Source organism: Castor canadensis, chromosome 3 (assembly GCF_047511655.1).
Source record: "Castor canadensis chromosome 3, mCasCan1.hap1v2, whole genome shotgun sequence".
Taxonomy (NCBI): Eukaryota; Metazoa; Chordata; class Mammalia; order Rodentia; family Castoridae; genus Castor; species Castor canadensis.
The window spans coordinates 119,935,352-119,952,983 of NC_133388.1; the positions used below are offsets into that span (position 1 = coordinate 119,935,352).

General features: G+C 38.4%; 1 protein-coding gene across 1 annotated transcript in view; it reads right to left on the reverse strand.

The window, feature by feature from the left end:
- C3H8orf34 (chromosome 3 C8orf34 homolog) overlaps positions 1-16,274 on the reverse strand; it is a 408,045-nt gene extending 391,771 nt beyond the window's left edge. Inside the window, 2 exon segments of the mRNA XM_074068561.1 lie at positions 15,903-16,099; positions 16,102-16,274. Coding sequence (XP_073924662.1) covers positions 15,903-16,099; positions 16,102-16,174 — 270 coding nt within the window. The 5' untranslated portion in view covers positions 16,175-16,274.
- Between the last annotated feature and the right edge of the window lie 1,358 nt (positions 16,275-17,632).

Sequence of the window (17,632 nt, forward strand, 5' to 3'; positions counted from 1 at the left end):
AAACAGATCATGAAATGGAACCTCCGACTCTGTAAGCCAAAATAAACTTTTCTTCTTTTAAGTTAATTATCTCAGGTATTTGTTACAGAAATGGAAGTCTAACACATACTGCATACTCTCTCTCATATGTGGAAGTTAAAGAAAGTTGACCTGAATGTAGTACAGTGCATAACAGAAGGTGTGAAGGGTATGAGCAGGACGGTGGGTAAAGAGAGGTTGGATTTATCACTGAATGCTATACACATGTGTGAAAATATCACACTGAAATCCATTAATACATACAATTAATAAATGTTAATTAGAATTTTTTTAAAGTGTTCACTTTAATGTTGATTTTTTTTAAACACTTTCCAACACAATCTCAATCAACAGTATTGGGAAAGCATATATATGTATTAAAATAAATAATATGTCCATATTTATACAACACAAATAATTCCAAAAGAATTGATTTATTCACTAGTTTGCATTATGTAGTATAAATATAATGTAATGTTGCATAAATATTTTAGTGAGTAGCTAATCAGAAATGTTATACAGAACAGTGCAACCTGCAATATACTATCAGATATTGTGAGCAGACAATGTGGCCAGTAACTTTTCTATATCTTAAATGAACTTAATGACATTTTTGTTATAGTTTAAATCATGGTGAAATTTTTTTTTTTTTGGTAATGCTGGAGTTTGAACTCAGGGTCCTGTGCTTCGTAGACAAGTGCTCTACCAGTTGAGCCACACCTTCCGCAACATGGTGAATTTTTCTAAATGCTGTGAGTGTATTTTATAAATACATAAATTTATTTGGTGGTAGCAATCTTTCTATACTTTGACATACCACACACAGACACACAAATGTTTGTATGCAACATATAAAAATAATATATATATGCCCACTTTTGTATACATATTTGGTAGATATACATATACATACATATTTGTACATATGTAAAATCAAATTTCTAAATTGATTATCCAACACCTTTCTACACTAATTACTTACTCTATCTTAAAAAGGACTATTATGATCTTTGATTATATTTTTAATCTCAAAAATTATTATACATATTTTAAATTATTTGATTTCTCCTATAAAAATTACTTGTTTTACCAATTTAATATGTGTGCTCCCAAAAGAAATATTTTAAATTGGTGTACTATGAATGCCAATCCTTTCTTGAATTTTGGATTTTCTTTCTACATTTCAAAGTTTTATATTATACACATGTTTATGAAATATCATGGACTATAAATATTTTTAAATTTCTTTCACCAGCATAACATGCTTCACTTTGAATTCTATTTTATCAGACACCAGTGACAATATCAACTGTCTCATCAGTATTTCATAGGTACACATTTTTCCCATTTTCCTTTGTGTCCATCATTTTGTATCACTTCATTCCTGAATTGAGAAAACAACAATGTTGTGTCTGGACTTGTTTCTGATATTGTCATTTATGTGTTATGCTTTTCATGTTCTCATGTGGTACAGTTGATATGCCATTCTTTAACAATCACTTACTTTTTGTTATGACATTTTAAGTACTTGGAAGTAGACATTATATTTATGAGATTACTGTTGTTTCCAAAGGAATATTTAAATACCTTTCCATCAATATCACAGGTCAGTACCCATATTACTCCTCTCCATTAAACCCACAAAATGTTTGCAAAATCTTGTTTTTCTTGCAGAGTTTTCATCTTTATCTCTAGTCAATCTATCTGTGTATTGAAATCACTTTATCTTCAGTCAGTTAATGCTTATTTGTTTTGTTCTTTTTTTTAAGCAATCCACCCATTTGTTTTCAAATTTAAGAAATTAGGTTTGGGCTATGTTATGGTTTGGGTCTTAAATGCCTCCCAAAACTCATGTGTTGAAAGCTTGGTTCCCAACTGACAGCACCATTGAGAGGTAGTGAAAACTTAAAAGTCTACTTTCTTGATTTTTCATTTATGACTAATATACTTGTGTCATATTTAAGAGATAGTTGTTAAATCCAGGTAGAGAGAATTACTTCTTAAATTCTCTTTTAGAAGAAAACCCTTTTACATGTAGGTATATAACTTTTGCATAAGATTTAAGGCAGAGATTGTAATTATTTTTTAACATATGTTAATCCAGTTGTTCCACACTCTGTTATGATGACTACTGGCTCCCTATTCAATTGTTTGGGTCTATTTCTAGTCTGTCTTGTGCAGCATTTGACATACAACTGTTTCAGTTACTGTTGCAGTCAGGTGGCATATGTGGTTCAATATCTTGAAGACATTAGGTTTTCTACCGATGAAGAAGAATATGTTTGGACCTTCTTTAATCTTTCTAAGGAACATTTAATAGTTTTCAGTGTAGAGATCTTGTATGTCATTAATCAATTTATTTCCTAGTAAGAATTTCAAATTTTAAATCAATTATAAATGGTATTTTCTCTGTTTTAATTTCTGATTTTATTTGTTTGAACATGAATGTATAATTTGATTTTTTTAACTTCAAACATGTATCTAAAACCTTAGTAAACACACTTTTTTTGTAGATCCTTTAGGATTTTCTACATAGGCTCAAAATAGTTGTTAATTCAGCCTAATATGTCTACAGACACAACACGATCTTGGTAAAAATCTTAAATTTTATGTGAAAAATTGAAAAAGTAATTCTGAAATTTGTAAGAAAATGCAAAGGACCTAGAATTTATTTTAAAAATTCTTTAAAACAAGAAAACAGACAACTAAATTAAAAATGAGCAAAAATATTTGAACAGATATATCCTCAAAGATATAATGAAGGCAAATAATCATGGAAATATAGTCAATGGCCAACTGTGTAGGCTCATGCCTCTAATCCTGACTATTTGAGAGGGGAAAATTAGGAGGATCAGCTTGGGCAAATAAACCAATAAAAGCTGGGGATGATGGTATGTGCTCGTCATCCCAGCTAAGTGGAAAGTGAATAGATGGTTGGCAGTCCAAGCAGCCTGGGGCATAAACACAAGTCCCTATTGAAAAAAGAATTAAAGGAAAAAAGGGCTGGGAGCATGGCTCAAGTAGTAGATCAACTGCCTAACAAATGCAAGACCCTGAATTCAAATCCCAGAACCACCAAAATAAATAAATAAAAATTAAATACTGTCATTAGGCATCAGAAAAATGTGAGCTGAGATCACTATGAGATCTCCAACTCACTAGAGTGACTATTGTTAAGACTGACAATACCAAGTTCTGATGAGAATGTGAAACAACTGATTCTCTACTTCATTGTTCACAGAAACATAATTATAAGATGCAATTAAAACAATATGGCATTGCTTCTGTGGTATTCCTGCCAAGTAGTGTACAACTTCAACTAAATAATGAGAAAATATGTAATAAATCTAATAGGTTATAATTATAACAAGTGTGTTATGGGAAGATGCTCAGAGAGTATGTAACATGTCATTGTTCATCCAACATTCACCCATTAGTTTTAGCACTGATTAATATTCCTTGTCTGAATTATCACTGAGATAGTTGTCAAGTACTGATTTTCTAATTCCATCATTTCTTCCAATATTATTAGTTGGTATTCTACTCTAAGGTAAAATCTTTTCTCTTCCTATGAGTTAAACACATTCTGTATTCCATTATATCAAACTGGAATAAAATATTCCTTTTTTATTCAGTAAATTAATCTGTTATTATGTTTATTTTGATCCTGAAGTTGCCTGAGGGTTAGGACTCTCTTCAAGTTGGCTTGTCTTTTTGACACACTGTTATCATCCTTTGAACACCTCTCAACTTTCTGATATAAGATGTCCTATGTTGATAGATTCCAAGATGGTGGCTAGAGGGAAGAAGAAAGCGAGCCTCCTATAGTGAAATCTTGGAAAGACGCTGGAGACACACTTTGCAGGCATAATCACTGAGAAGAGGCATAACTTTGACCCCTCCACACCTCCAGCCGGCACAGAGAATCTCCACTTCACATTAAACAGAGAAACCAGGAGGGCACCCAGGCCGCCAGTCGCCCATGCCCAGATGGTTTGGGAAGACGTGGAGCAGGTGAGCTTCACAGTGCCGTGGTAGTCCCACAGACAAGCCTGGGCCAGAGCAGTGTAGCCCCCTGGACAGACTGACCTCCACCCGGGGAAAAAAGAGAAACTGACTAATAAGCAATAACAACTATAGAGACACCCGGGAAAGAGGGTGGGGCACACTGACCACAGAAGATTGGGGGAAGGGAACCATTCCCGGGACTATAAATAAACAAGCTGGGCGGGCCAGATGGCTCTGGTGGGAGCGGGGGTGCACCCAGCAACCAGGAGCGGGAAAACAGGTGAGAGTGGCGGAGGGAGGAAAACTCCACAGGAGAGGGGGGAAGACCCACCTCCCACATGAACTGTAAATAAACACGCAGGCCTGACAACACAAGGGCAGTGTCACCTTTCCCAGTATGCTTGGAAAAGGGAAAGCTTGTAGCAGAGGCTCCCGCACAGGAGAACTCTGAGCAAACAAAGCCTGCGGGGCCAGGTGAGTGTTAAGCTCACCCCAGAAATCTGCATAAATAACGCCACCAGTAACAGCAGGCTGACAGCAGCGGGCAGGCAAGCCACAGTTGCAGATACCATTCTCAGAACTGTCTCCAGACTCTTTTTTTTTTCTTTTTCTCCCTACCTTTGATAAGAGAGCAACCCAATTACACCTGCATGCTGAAAAACTTACTGAAACTGTATTGCATTTGAACTTGGGACACTTGGTGGGGTGTGTGTGTGTGTGTGTGTGTGTGTGTGTGTGTGTGTGTAGTTTAGTTCTATTTTATGCGTGCCCTTTGATGAGACAATTACAGAACAACATCTGAGGTACCATCTCCAAGATTGGAGACTGAGACGGACACCCAAATTAATAAGACTGAAACTTCATTGCATTTGAACTTGGAGGTTTTTTTGGTTTTTTGGTTTTTTGGTTTTTTTTTTTTAATTTTCTATTTTTCATTTTATTTTAATTCATTTTTATATATAGATATTTCTTTCATTTACTTATTTTTTATTTTTATTCTTATCTTTTTTATTTTTGATTTTCAATCCTCTCTCTGTCTCTCTAATGTCTGTTCAGCTTACTGTCAATTAGTACACTAACACTCCCTGTTTATACCTTTGAAACTTTCTTGTCTGATACCTTGTTCTGTTTTCTCCTTCTTGTCTGTGTATTTGTTTTTCCCTTTTCTTTAACTTCTTGCTTTCCACCTCAGCTCACTCTTCCATTCTAAATATTACCATCGTTATTATTACAAGCTAGAAAATACTTAATTGCACACAGTACAGGAACAGTAACAACACAAAAGACAATGATGGGAAGACAGAAAAAACAGGGAAACCACTTTCCCCACAGCAAAAAATTAGAACAGGAACCAGAGGGGAATGAATAAAACAGATACTCAGATCCAGACTCCAACAAAATGAAGATAAACTATGCCAAAGAACCCAATGAAGCCCACAAGAATAATTTAAAAGAAGACATAGTACAGGTATTCAATGAGAATTTTATAGAGATGATACTGGATAGGGTCAACCAAAATGTACAGGAGACACTCAAGAAATTCCAAGACAACAAAAATAGAGAATTTGAAAAAGCAAAAGAAGAAATAAAGGAAACCATAGAAGCACTGTATAAACACCAAAGTGAAACAGAGAACACGATGAATAAACGGATAAATGAACTCAGGACAAAAATTGACAACAGTAAAGAGGAAACCAGCCAGGATATGGAAAACCTCAGAAAAAAAAATGAAACAGAACTGCAAAACAAAACGGAGGGCCAATCCAGCAGAATAGAAGAAACGGAAGACAGAATCTCAGAACTTGAAGATGAAATGGTAATTAAAGGAAAAACTGAAGAATTATTAATTAAACAACTCAAGACCTGTGAAAAGAAAATGCAAGAACTCACCGACTCCATCAAAAGACCAAACTTGAGAATCATGGGCCTTGAAGACAGAGAAGAGGTGCAAGCAAAGGGAATGTGTAATATATTCAACAAAATAATAATGGAAAATTTCCCAAATCTAGAGAAAGATATTCCCATACAGATGCAAGAGGCCTCCAGGACACCAAATAGAGCAGATCAAAATAGAACTACCCCACGACATATCATCATTAAAACAACAAGTTCAGAAACTAAGGAAAGAATATTGAAGGCTGTAAGAGAGAAAAAACAAGTAACATACAAAGGTAAACCCATCAAAATCACAGCAGACTTCTCAACAGAAACATTAAAAGCAAGAAGAGTGTGGGGTGAGATCTTCTGGGCACTGAATGAAAATAACTTCAACCCCAGGATACTCTACCCAGCAAAACTATCATTCAAAATAGATGGAGCAATAAAAGTCTTCCATGATAAGCAGAAACTAAAACACTATGTGACCAAAAAGCCACCACTACAAAAGATTCTGCAAGGGATTCTGTACACAGAAAGTGAAACCCAACTAAACCATGAAAAGACAGGCAGCACCAAACCACAGGAAAAGAAAAAGCAAGACAGTAGAGAGTAACCTCAACTTAGGTACACACAATCAAACCTTCAAACAACTAAGACAACTGAATGACAGGAATCACCACATACCTATCAGTACTAACACTTAATGTTAACGGACTTAATTGACCCATCAAAAGGCACCACGTGACGAAATGGATCAAAAAGGAAGATCCAACAATTTGTTGCTTACAGGAGACTCATCTCACAGACAGAAATAAGCATACACTTAGGATGAAAGGCTGGAAGAAGATTTATCAAGCGAATGGCCCCCGAAAACAGGCAGGAGTAGCAATGCTTATCTCTGACAAAGTAGACTTCAAACCTACATTGATCAAACGAGATAAAGAAGGACTTTCCATACTAATAAAAGGGGAAATAGACCAAAAAGAAATAATAATCATAAACCTGTATGCACCCAATGTCAATGCACCCAATTTCATCAAACATACCCTGTAAGACCGAAAAGCATATATAAACGCCAACACAGTGGTTGTGGGAGACTTTAACACCCCATTATCATCAATAGATAGGTCATCCAAACAAAAACTCAATAAAGAAATCCAAGATCTAAAATATGCAATAGATCAAATGGACCTAGTTGATGTCTACAGAACATTTCATCCAACCTCTACACAATATACATTCTTCTCAGCAGCCCATGGAACCTTCTCCAGAATAGATCATATCCTAGGGCACAAAGCAAGTCTCAGCAAATATAAGAAAATAGAAATAATACCATGCATACTATCTGATCACAATGCAGTAAAAGTAGAACTCAACAACAAAAGTAAAGACAAAAAACATGCAAACAGCTGGAAACTAAATAACTCATTACTTAATGAACAATGGGTCATCGATGAAATAAAAGAGGAAATTAAAAAGTTCCTGGAAATCAATGAAAATGAAAACACAACCTACCAGAACCTATGGGACACAGCTAAGGCAGTCCTGAGAGGAAAGTTTATAGCCATGAGTGCATATATTAAAAAGACTGAAAGATCCCAAATCAATGACCTAATGATACATCTCAAACTCCTAGAAAAACAAGAACAAGCAAATCCCAAAACAAATAGAAGGAGAGAAATAATAAAAATAAGAGCTGAAATCAATGAAATAGAAACCAAAAAAACCATACAAAGAATTAATGAAACAAAAAGTTGGTTCTTTGAAAAAATAAACAAGATCATAGACCCCTGGCAAACCTGACTAAAATGAGGAGAGAAAAAACCCAAATTAGTAGAATCAGGAATGCAAAAGGAGAGATAACAACAAACACCATGGAAGTCCAGGAAATCATCAGAGACTACCTCGAGAACCTATATTCAAATAAATTTGAAAATCTAAAAGAAATGGACAGATTTCTAGATACATATGATCAACCAAAACTGAACCAAGAGGAAATTAATCACCTAAATAGATCTATAACACAAAATGAAATTGAAGCAGCAATCAAGAGTCTCCCCAAAAAGAAAAGTCCAGGACCTGATGGATTCTCTGCTGAATTCTATCAGACTTTTAAAGAAGAACTGATACCAACCCTCCTTAAACTGTTCCATGAAATAGAAAGGATAGGAAAACTGCCAAACACATTTTATGAAGCCAGTTTACACTTATCCCAAAACCAGGCAAAGACACCTCCAAAAAGGAGAACTATAGGCCAATCTCCTTAATGAACATTGACACAAAAATCCTCAACAAAATAATGGCAAACCGAATTCAACAACACATCAAAAATATTATTCATCACGACCAAGTAGGCTTCATCCCAGGGATGCAGGGTTGGTTCAACATACGAAAATCAATGAACGTAATAAACCACATTAACAGAAGCAAGGACAAAAACCACTTGATCATCTCAATAGATGCAGAAAAAGCCTTTGATGAGATGCAACACCATTTCATTATAAAAGCTCTAAAAAAACTAGGAATAGAAGGAAAGTACCTCAACATTATAAAAACTATATATGACAAACCTACAGCCAGCTTTATACTTAACAGAGAAAAACTGAAACCATTCCCTCTAAAATCAGGAACCAGACAAGGATGCCCACTATCTCCACTCCTATTCAGCATAGTACTGGAATTCCTAGCCAGAGCAATTAGGCAAGAAGAAGGAATAAAAGGAATACAAATAGGTAAAGAAACCGTCAAAATATCCCTATTTGCAGATGACATGATCCTATACCTTAAAGACCCAAAAAACTCTACTCAGAAGCTTCTAGACATCATCAGTAGCTATAGCAAGGTAGCAGGACACAAAATCAACATAGAAAAATCATTAGCATTTCTATACACGAACAATGAGCAAACTGAAAAAGAATGTATGAAAACAATTCCATTTACAATAGCCTCAAACAAAATCAAATACCTAGGTGTAAACCTAACAAAAGATGTGAATGACCTCTACAAGGAAAACTATACACTTCGGAAGAAAGATATTGAGGAAGACTATAGAAAGTGGAGAGATCTCCCATGCTCATGGATTGGTAGAATCAACATAGTAAAAATGTCTATGATCCCAAAAGTAATCTACATGTTTAATGCAATTCCCATCAAAATTCCAATGACATTCATTAAAGACATTGAAAAATCTACCATGAAATTTATATGGAAGCACAAGAGGCCAAAATAGCCAAGGCAATACTCAGTCAAAAGAACAATGCAGGAGGTATCACAATACCTGACTTCAAACTATATTACAAAGCAATAACAATAAAAACAGCATGGTACGGGCACAAAAACAGACATGAAGACCAGTGGAACAGAATAGAGGACCCAGATATGAAGCCACACAACTATAACCAACTTGTCTTTGACAAAGGAGCTAAAAATATAAGATGGAGAAATAGCAGCCTCTTCAACAAAGACTGCTGGGAAAACTCGTTAGCAGTCCGCAAAAAACTGAAACTAGATCCATGTATACTACTCTATACCAAGATTAACTCAAAATGGATCGAGGATCTTAATATCAGACCACAAACTCTAAAGTTGATACAGGAAAGTGTAGGAAATACTCTGGAGTTAGTAGGTATAGGTAAGAACTTTCTCAACGAAACCCCAGCAGCACAGCAACTAAGAGATAGCATAGATAAATGGGACTTCATAAATCTAAAAAGCTTCTGCTCACCAAAATAAATGGTCTCTAAACTGAAGAGAACACCCACAGAGTGGGAGAAAATATTTGCCAGCTACACATCAGACAAAGGACTGATAACCAGAATATATAGGGAACTTAAAAAACTAAATTCTCCCAAAACTAATGAACCAATAAAGAAATGGGCAAGTGAACTAAACAGAACTTTCTCAAAAGAAGAAATTCAAATGGCCAAAAAACACATGAAAAAATGCTCACCATCTCTAACAATAAAGGAAATGCAAATTAAAACCACACTAAGATTCCACCTCACCCCTGTTAGAATAGCCATCATTAGCAACACCACCAACAACAGGTGTTGGCGAGGATGCGGGAAAAAGGAACCCTCTTACACTGTTGGTGGGAATGTAAACTAGTACAACCACTCTGGAAAAAAATTTGGAGGCTACTTAAAAAGCTACACATTGATCTTCCATTTGATCCAGCAATACCACTCTTGGGGATATACCCAAAAGACTGTGACACAGGTTACTCCAGAGGCACCTGCACACCCATGTTTATTGCAACACTATTCACAATAGCCAAGTTATGGAAACAGCCAAGATGCCCCAGCACTGACGAATGGATTAAGAAAATGTGGTATCTATACACAATGGAATTTTATGCAGCCATGAAGAAGAATGAAATGTTATCATTCTCTGGTAAATGGATGGAATTAGAGAACATCATTCTGAGTGAGGTTAGCCTGGCCCAAAAGACCAAAAATCGTATGTTCTCCCTCATATGCGGACATTAGATCAAGGGCAAACACAACAATGGGATTGGACTTTGAGCACATGATAAAAGCGAGAGCACACAAGGGAGGGGTGAGGATAGGTAAGACACCTAAAAAATTAGCTAGCATTTGTTGCCCTTAACGCAGAGAAACTCAAGCAGATACCTTAAAAGCAACTGAGGCCAATAGGAAAAGGGGACCAGGAACTAGAGAAAAGGTTAGATCAAAAAGAATTAACTTAGAAGGTAACACACACACACAGGAGATTAATGTGAGTCAACTCCCTGTATAGCTATCCTTATCTCAACTAGCAAAAACCCTTGTTCCTTCCTATTATTGCTTATACTCTCTCTACAACAAAATTAGAAATAAGGGCAAAATAGTTTCTGCCGGGTATTGAGGGGGTAGGGGGGTGAGAGAGGGAGCAGAGTGGGTGGTAAGCGAGGGGGTGGGGGCAGGGGGGAAAAATGACCCAATTCTTGTATGCACATATGAATAAAAAAATATGTCCTACATTCATTCATCTTGCACTTTCTAGCCACAAACTTGGGGTCAACCATTTTCCAGAGAGATGTGGTTCTAATAATATAGAAAGGTATTTAGAAACCAAATTCTGGGCATGAGATGTGCTCATTGCTACTCAGCTGTTGCTATTCCCAGATTCTCATAGTAGATAGAGTGAAGAAATAAATGTAGGCACAGGAACTTCAGTACATCTAAATATCTACAAATCCATACATACTTCTATTTCATATGTACCTATATATAATAGAGCACTCCAGTACCTCCAGTTTCAATTTGCACAATGAGGTTCATTCTGGTTTTTCTCCTCCTTCATCTTTGTGACTCCTGTTCCACTAGTGAGAAAGCTGACTTGCATGCCTTTAATATATTTCCTTATCTTCTCAGTGTCTCAACCTTCTTCATATATAACAAATCTCCTGTCACTGTTCGACTTCCTTCCCTTCTTTAATCTTGTCCCAACACTCTCAAAGTGAACTCTCCACTTAGATGTTCCCTTCATAGGGCTCGGCCTAATGTCTTCTCAGAAGGAAAGAGACCTTGATTATCTGCTCAGCCCCATATTTCCACTGAGCGCATTCTTTATAAGAGAATTGCTATAACATTAAATCTTTCAAATATATTGATGCCATTTTGGTGTGCTTATCTTTTATTATTTTAAAAGTTATAGAGTGAGTTATTCCTTGTTTAATTTTGAGTCATTTACTTCTTTATAAACTAATTGAAAATAAAATAAAATATATCAAGGTAAAAGTGATGGTGATGATAATGGGACATGATGGGAGACTGTCTTCTGTCTTGGGGGATGGAAGAATGGCAAAGATACTGAGGGCTGAAGAGGATGGAAGTATGCCCCATATATCCATATGAAGACAGCATAATGAAACCCACCAAACCCTGTTTGAAAGAGGGGTGAGGAGGAAGATGGGGAAATGGGAATATAATGGAGGAAGTGAGCTTGCTCAAGGTACATTGTCACATGCATGAAATTATCACAATGACATTAATGTAGGATAAGTCAAAAATAAAATAATTAAAAATATATCAAGGTAGAAACAAAAAAAATGGACAAATAATCTAAAACATTTTAAAAGATTGTTTTGAAATAATAACTGCTTAACTTTGACTCTAAGCAAAATTTTATTTAAAATAACCACTTTCTTTGTCTTCTCTCTAAATTTTCCAGGATTATAAAGATAAATGCAAATTTAGATGCAAGAAAAATCCTCATAATTTCAAGCACTAGGGAAGAAACTCCTATACAGATTACTTCAAAAAATATATTTTACAATCATTAAGTTGAATACATTGTAAGAAACCAGCTTCTATTTTACTACTTCTCCCCTGGAAGCATTTTGATACACACAGGCCTGATGTGCCAAGGCAAAACCCCCTTGAATTATCAATACACGCTTTTTTAAAAAATGGAGGACAGGAGGGTAAAATGGTCTTTTACAGAGGTGGGTATCAGTGAGAGTGGGGAAGGGCATATGGAAAGGGTGAATTGAATGAGGGTGAATATGGTGGATATGTTTTGTATTCATATATGAAAACAGAATCCTGTTGAAATTATTCTAAGAAGGGGGGCAATGGATGGAGGGGGTGAATCTAATTAAGATATATTGTAAGCACATATGTAAATATGCTAATAAAATATAATATTAATTACTTTTAGATACAAAGTTAGAAACACACATAACTAAAGCAAAAAAATTACATTTCATATTTTTAAAGCCAAATTATTCTTGAAACACTAACTGATCTTTTTTTCCAGGGTGGGGTGAGGGGACATGGAGTTCCACCCTCTGGCCATAAGGGAGTAACTTTCTTATCTCTTCCACCACTGTCCTACACAGCCATAAACCTGTCTAGAAGAGATGAGGTGTTTGTTTTTAAGCACTGAACAACAGCCATCCTAGGACCATGATCTTTATGATACTGGACATAACCCAACAATACCTCCATGTATGTTATAGCTCTCTGATGAACGCAGGTGCATTTTCAGCCCATACTTCAGGGAGGTGAATTAAGGCAAAGCGGTAGACTTGGGAAGGGTTGAAGCAGATCGGAGTTCCAGCTTGGAAATGTGGCAGGCTCTATATTGTTCACCACTTGCCTGCCTGAATAAGCCAGTATGAACACTGAAGTCATTATCTTACAAATTTTTTAAAGTTTGTGGAATGTAAGTCATTTTCATCTTACATATTCATATTTAATTAAAACCTTCATTACCCAGGACTCTAATGTAATGGTTTTTAGGCATGAATTTATAATGCCTCAAAACATCATCAATCACTTTTAAAGATGGCTAAATGTATGCTCTTAAATCACTTGGAAACAATATTCATTTCAATTTATTTTGCAGCACTATTTTGCGTGCAACACTTTTATAAGCTGATAATGACAAAATATGAGAAATAAGTGAAGTAACTTAAAAGCAGCACCCAAACTGAATAAATAAGCTTTATGGGGGAAAAATAGGTATTCTCAATGCCAGTGTGTAGGTTATTTTGTTATTATTTAAAATAACCACCATAAGCTCTGTTTAAAGCACCTCACTCCAAAAAGTTTTCTTAAAACTTCTAACTTAGAAAATCCACAAGAGGCATATTGTCAGATACTGCAAATTTTCAACACTAAAGGAAGTCTGTCACCAATTTCATGTCTCAACACAACACATTACAGCACAGCACAGATGACAAAACAGAGAGTTACCTATTTAGATTTGTGATTTGTAAAAGGAGATTTTAGCATATATCACTGTTGCATAAAATGTGGCCCAGGAGTTACAATTGTGGCAATCAGCTGTGCTGCTTCTGAATCAGTGTAGATCCTGGCAACTTCCTCTGGATTTCTGACTCAGTTATGAAAGCTACTGAGTAAGGTCCTGAGAGTGTGGACAAGAATGTTAATAATGCCCACCTTGTGGGGTGGTATTTCTTCCTGGCTTCCTAGCTTGAGGTGAAAAGCTACAAAATAGATTTTCCAATTTTGTAAAGTACAAATAATCTACTCTCAAAAGCAAGCTCTATCATGATCAAAATTGTGACCAAAGGATCTGTGTCCTATCCTGCTTTTAGGAGAAGGGAACTTTCATCCTTTTGTCTTCCTTCAATTTTATCAAGTGCACATCAACCCTTAAAAATTAGCTTCATCACTGTGTAATATGTATTCAATAAAAACACAAAGCATCTTTTAGTGAGCCGATCTAAAGCCTTTATGAAACAATTTTGCCATCACTTAAAATTTTTCAGTGCAGAATTAACTAGTGAGCATTAATGGGGGGAGGGGACACTTGGTACATATCAAGTTGGGTGGGTGTGTTTCCTCATAATGTAGAAAGTTTGCGTATACTTCCATTATTATCACTTGGAAGGAAACTTGGATATTTTTAAATAAGATAAATGAGAACAGTATCAATTAGAAACAATTCACTTGTTCTCCCTTGGCTAATACTCTAGAAGGGCAGCCAGGAAATAAAACACTCTAAATGTTTTTACAGTGTGAGGCTTTTGGATACAATTAATATGCTTGTGCAGAGGGTTATGATACTTCTACCTCTTTTTTTTTCTTTTTCATAGTTATATGGGAATATATATACGATCATTACGCTAAGAAAAAAAAAGGAATTCTGATAGCTCCAACAATTCTATTTTGCTAACACTTTTGGCAGAAACAAAAATTAAGACAATTGTAGGACTTTGTGATGCCTTTGAGAGAGTTTCAGTTGGAACAATGGTCCTGTTTATCTTTCAATAGGGTACAATGTTAAAGTCAGGCAGAAAAACTTGAGAAAGTTTGCAAAGTTGGTATTTGGAAACCCATCCTTCCCAGAAATGAAGACCTACGACCGACCACATGTTTGTCCCTGCTTCCTTTCTATGCAGAAGCATTAATTCGCAGTACTGTTTGCTCTCCTCAGATCTCTTTGGCTTCTCTTCAGTCCCCCAAAGCTGCTCCATTCCTCTCCACACTCTGCGTCTCCAATGCAGCGCTCAGTCGCTGAGATGGAATTCCCCCAAGAACTACAGATTTTTAGTTTTTTTAGGGACGGGGCAGCACCCTGCTCTCCTACTCTCTCCCGCTGTCGGTGCCCAGCCCCCGGTTGAAACAGGAGGCGAAGGAACTGCGGGCGTCCCTCCCCGAGGGCTGGGCGTCTTGACTACCTGCCCCTCACGCCCCACCCTGCCCAGCGCCCTGGCAACCGCGGGACGCTCCGCTACTGCACAGCCTCGGGTTTTTTTCTCTTCTCCTCCCTCTTTTTTCTCACGCTGTATTTTTTTTTTTTTTGATGGCGAAAATCAAAGAAAAACAGTTCAGAGCTAAATCTCTCCCTCCACAAATACGCGAGAGCTTTTCCAGAACCTTTCTCTGCCCACTTCTCCCCTCTGACACAGATAGGGTGTGTAATGCAAAGGTCTGTCGTTTCGGCCAGAGATGAAGGTCAGTCTTCCAGTTCACCAATTTCTTTCAATACGCTCGCATCGCACCTATTGAAGCCTACTCCTTGCCAGTTCAGCTTTCTTCAAATTATCCATATTCCTTCCCACTGTTAAGCACCTCCTCCACCTTCTCGGGTTCCACTACCACCCACATTTAATAAGAAAGAGAAAAAGAAAAGCCAACACGCAAGATAGTGTGAATTCCGAGAAGAAAGTGTGTACGTGTGAAAGAGCGGACGGTGTGCATCTGTCCACATCACCTGTCTTACTCGGCCGAGTCCTACACAGAAGACTATGAGCCAGTCGGATGTCTCAAAATCGCTCCGCCAGACGCAGGCTGGGCCCTCCCCAGCTCACCTGTCCGCGTCCAGGTACCTGGCCAAGTGCCCACCCGGCCGCGTTCCAAGACACCTGGCCGGGCCAGCGAATGCCAAAGAGCAGGGACCACAGGGCGCCCTCTCCCGCGCGTTTGTTCTTCCATCCTTCCTGCCCCTGGGGGTGTTTTGGTTTTGTTTCTGCACCCTTTCCCCCAAAGACAGCGGGACCGTCCTCCCCCAGGGAGGCTTACCTCAAACAGAGGACCGATCTTGTTCTTTTCCAGGTAAGCCTGGATTCGGGTTTGCTGACGAGACGCCATGGAGAGACAGATTGGGGCGGCGGAGAGAAGACCGAGAGACCGTGCGCCTCCGAGGGTGACAACCCTCCTTTGCCCCGGACTGGAGCTGGGACAGGAGCTCCGGAGCCTCGGCTCCGAGCTGCGAGCTCGTGGGGCGCTGAGAGCCGCAAACCCCGGCGAGGCGCGTGCGAGTCACACAACTCCCGGGCTAGGGGAGAACTCATTCATCGCGTTCACCGGCTGCGCCCACCCGCGCGGCTCTCCGCGGCGCCGGCGCGGAGAGAAACCGGAGGCAGAGGCTCGGCTCTCCTCCGCTCCCCAGCAGCAGGAATGGGGGGGCGGGGGGCGCCGCGGTGCCGCTGCTGCTGCGCCCCGAGCCGCGCTGGGGGGCGCACGCGGGTGGACTGCGCTGGAGCGCGAGTGCGCGCCACCAAGGGCGCCCCTCTCTCTCCCAGGTTAGGTTGCAAAGACCCCTGGCCTCGTCCTGGGGCCGCGATCGCCCGACCAGCCGCTCCCTAGCGACAGCGCCGCTCAAAAAGCCAATGGCGAAGGTGCTTCTTTCAAAGTGCACATAAATCTGGTGCTTGTTGGCTTCTCCCTGGCAGCTAGCTACAACCGCAGTTCGAAAGGGGATCGCCCCACCGCCCCTTCTGAGCTCCCACTTGGCAGCTTATGCTCTGTCAACACTTGCAAGGGGTGCGAGAAGTGCAGAGTCGCCAGGAAGTGCGTGGGTCTAAGGATCTGCCTCCAAAACAAAGTTGCTGTCCTTAAAAAAAAAAAAAAAAAAATCTGGCTTCACCTGGAACAAGTCGACTGGAAAACGCAGGCTGAGAACAGGTTAAAAATTCCCGAAGTGTGGACGCCCAAAGGCTGGCAACAACCCTTCAGCATCTGACAGGAAGAAGGGAGCCAGCTCTCCCCTTCCAAGTTCGCCTTCCTACCCACGCCTTTTAATTATGTCTGTATACCTCTAGCTGCATCTCAGATGTTATGTTTTTCTGCTTAACAGTGTTTCTTCCAGATACCTTTTCAACTCCTTAAATGGAGACAATACCTGTCTTATTATGCAGGGATTCCCAAGTTGAAGATCTACAGACCGCACAGGTTTTCTCTCTTTCTTGAGAAATAGACGATTTCCCTGGCTCAAAACCATTACATGTTGCCAAAATCAAAAGATTTATAGCAATAAATTTAGCTGTCTAAATAATGAGAATATTTTTTCTTAGAGCAGACTCTGAGCCAATGATAAAGATTTTTTTCTCCACTGTGTTCTGAATTTCTGTGACTCATAATTTCTTTAGTGGTGTCCAAGCTTTTCCTCTGTATTTTAAATGATACATGGCAACATACAATAGTTAAGATGACAATGAAAGATTACAGAAAATACTGATAGTTGTGTTTAATAATTTAGTTATTAAAAATCTGCCAGAGAAGCTAAGAGCTTAACCATCATTGACTGAAACGGCATGATTTGGAATTAGAAGATGTCCAAGTTGTTTCTTTTACAACAGACTCATGATCTGCCCAGAGTTGCGTTGACTAGCAGTGAGATGCCCAGGGTTGTCACATGTCATTGGAGTTCAAAGCTACTCTTACTTACATACTTTTAATAAGCTCAGGAAAAATTGAATGTACAGAGTGAAGATCCACACTTCTACTTGCTATAAGGTATGTTGTAGAGC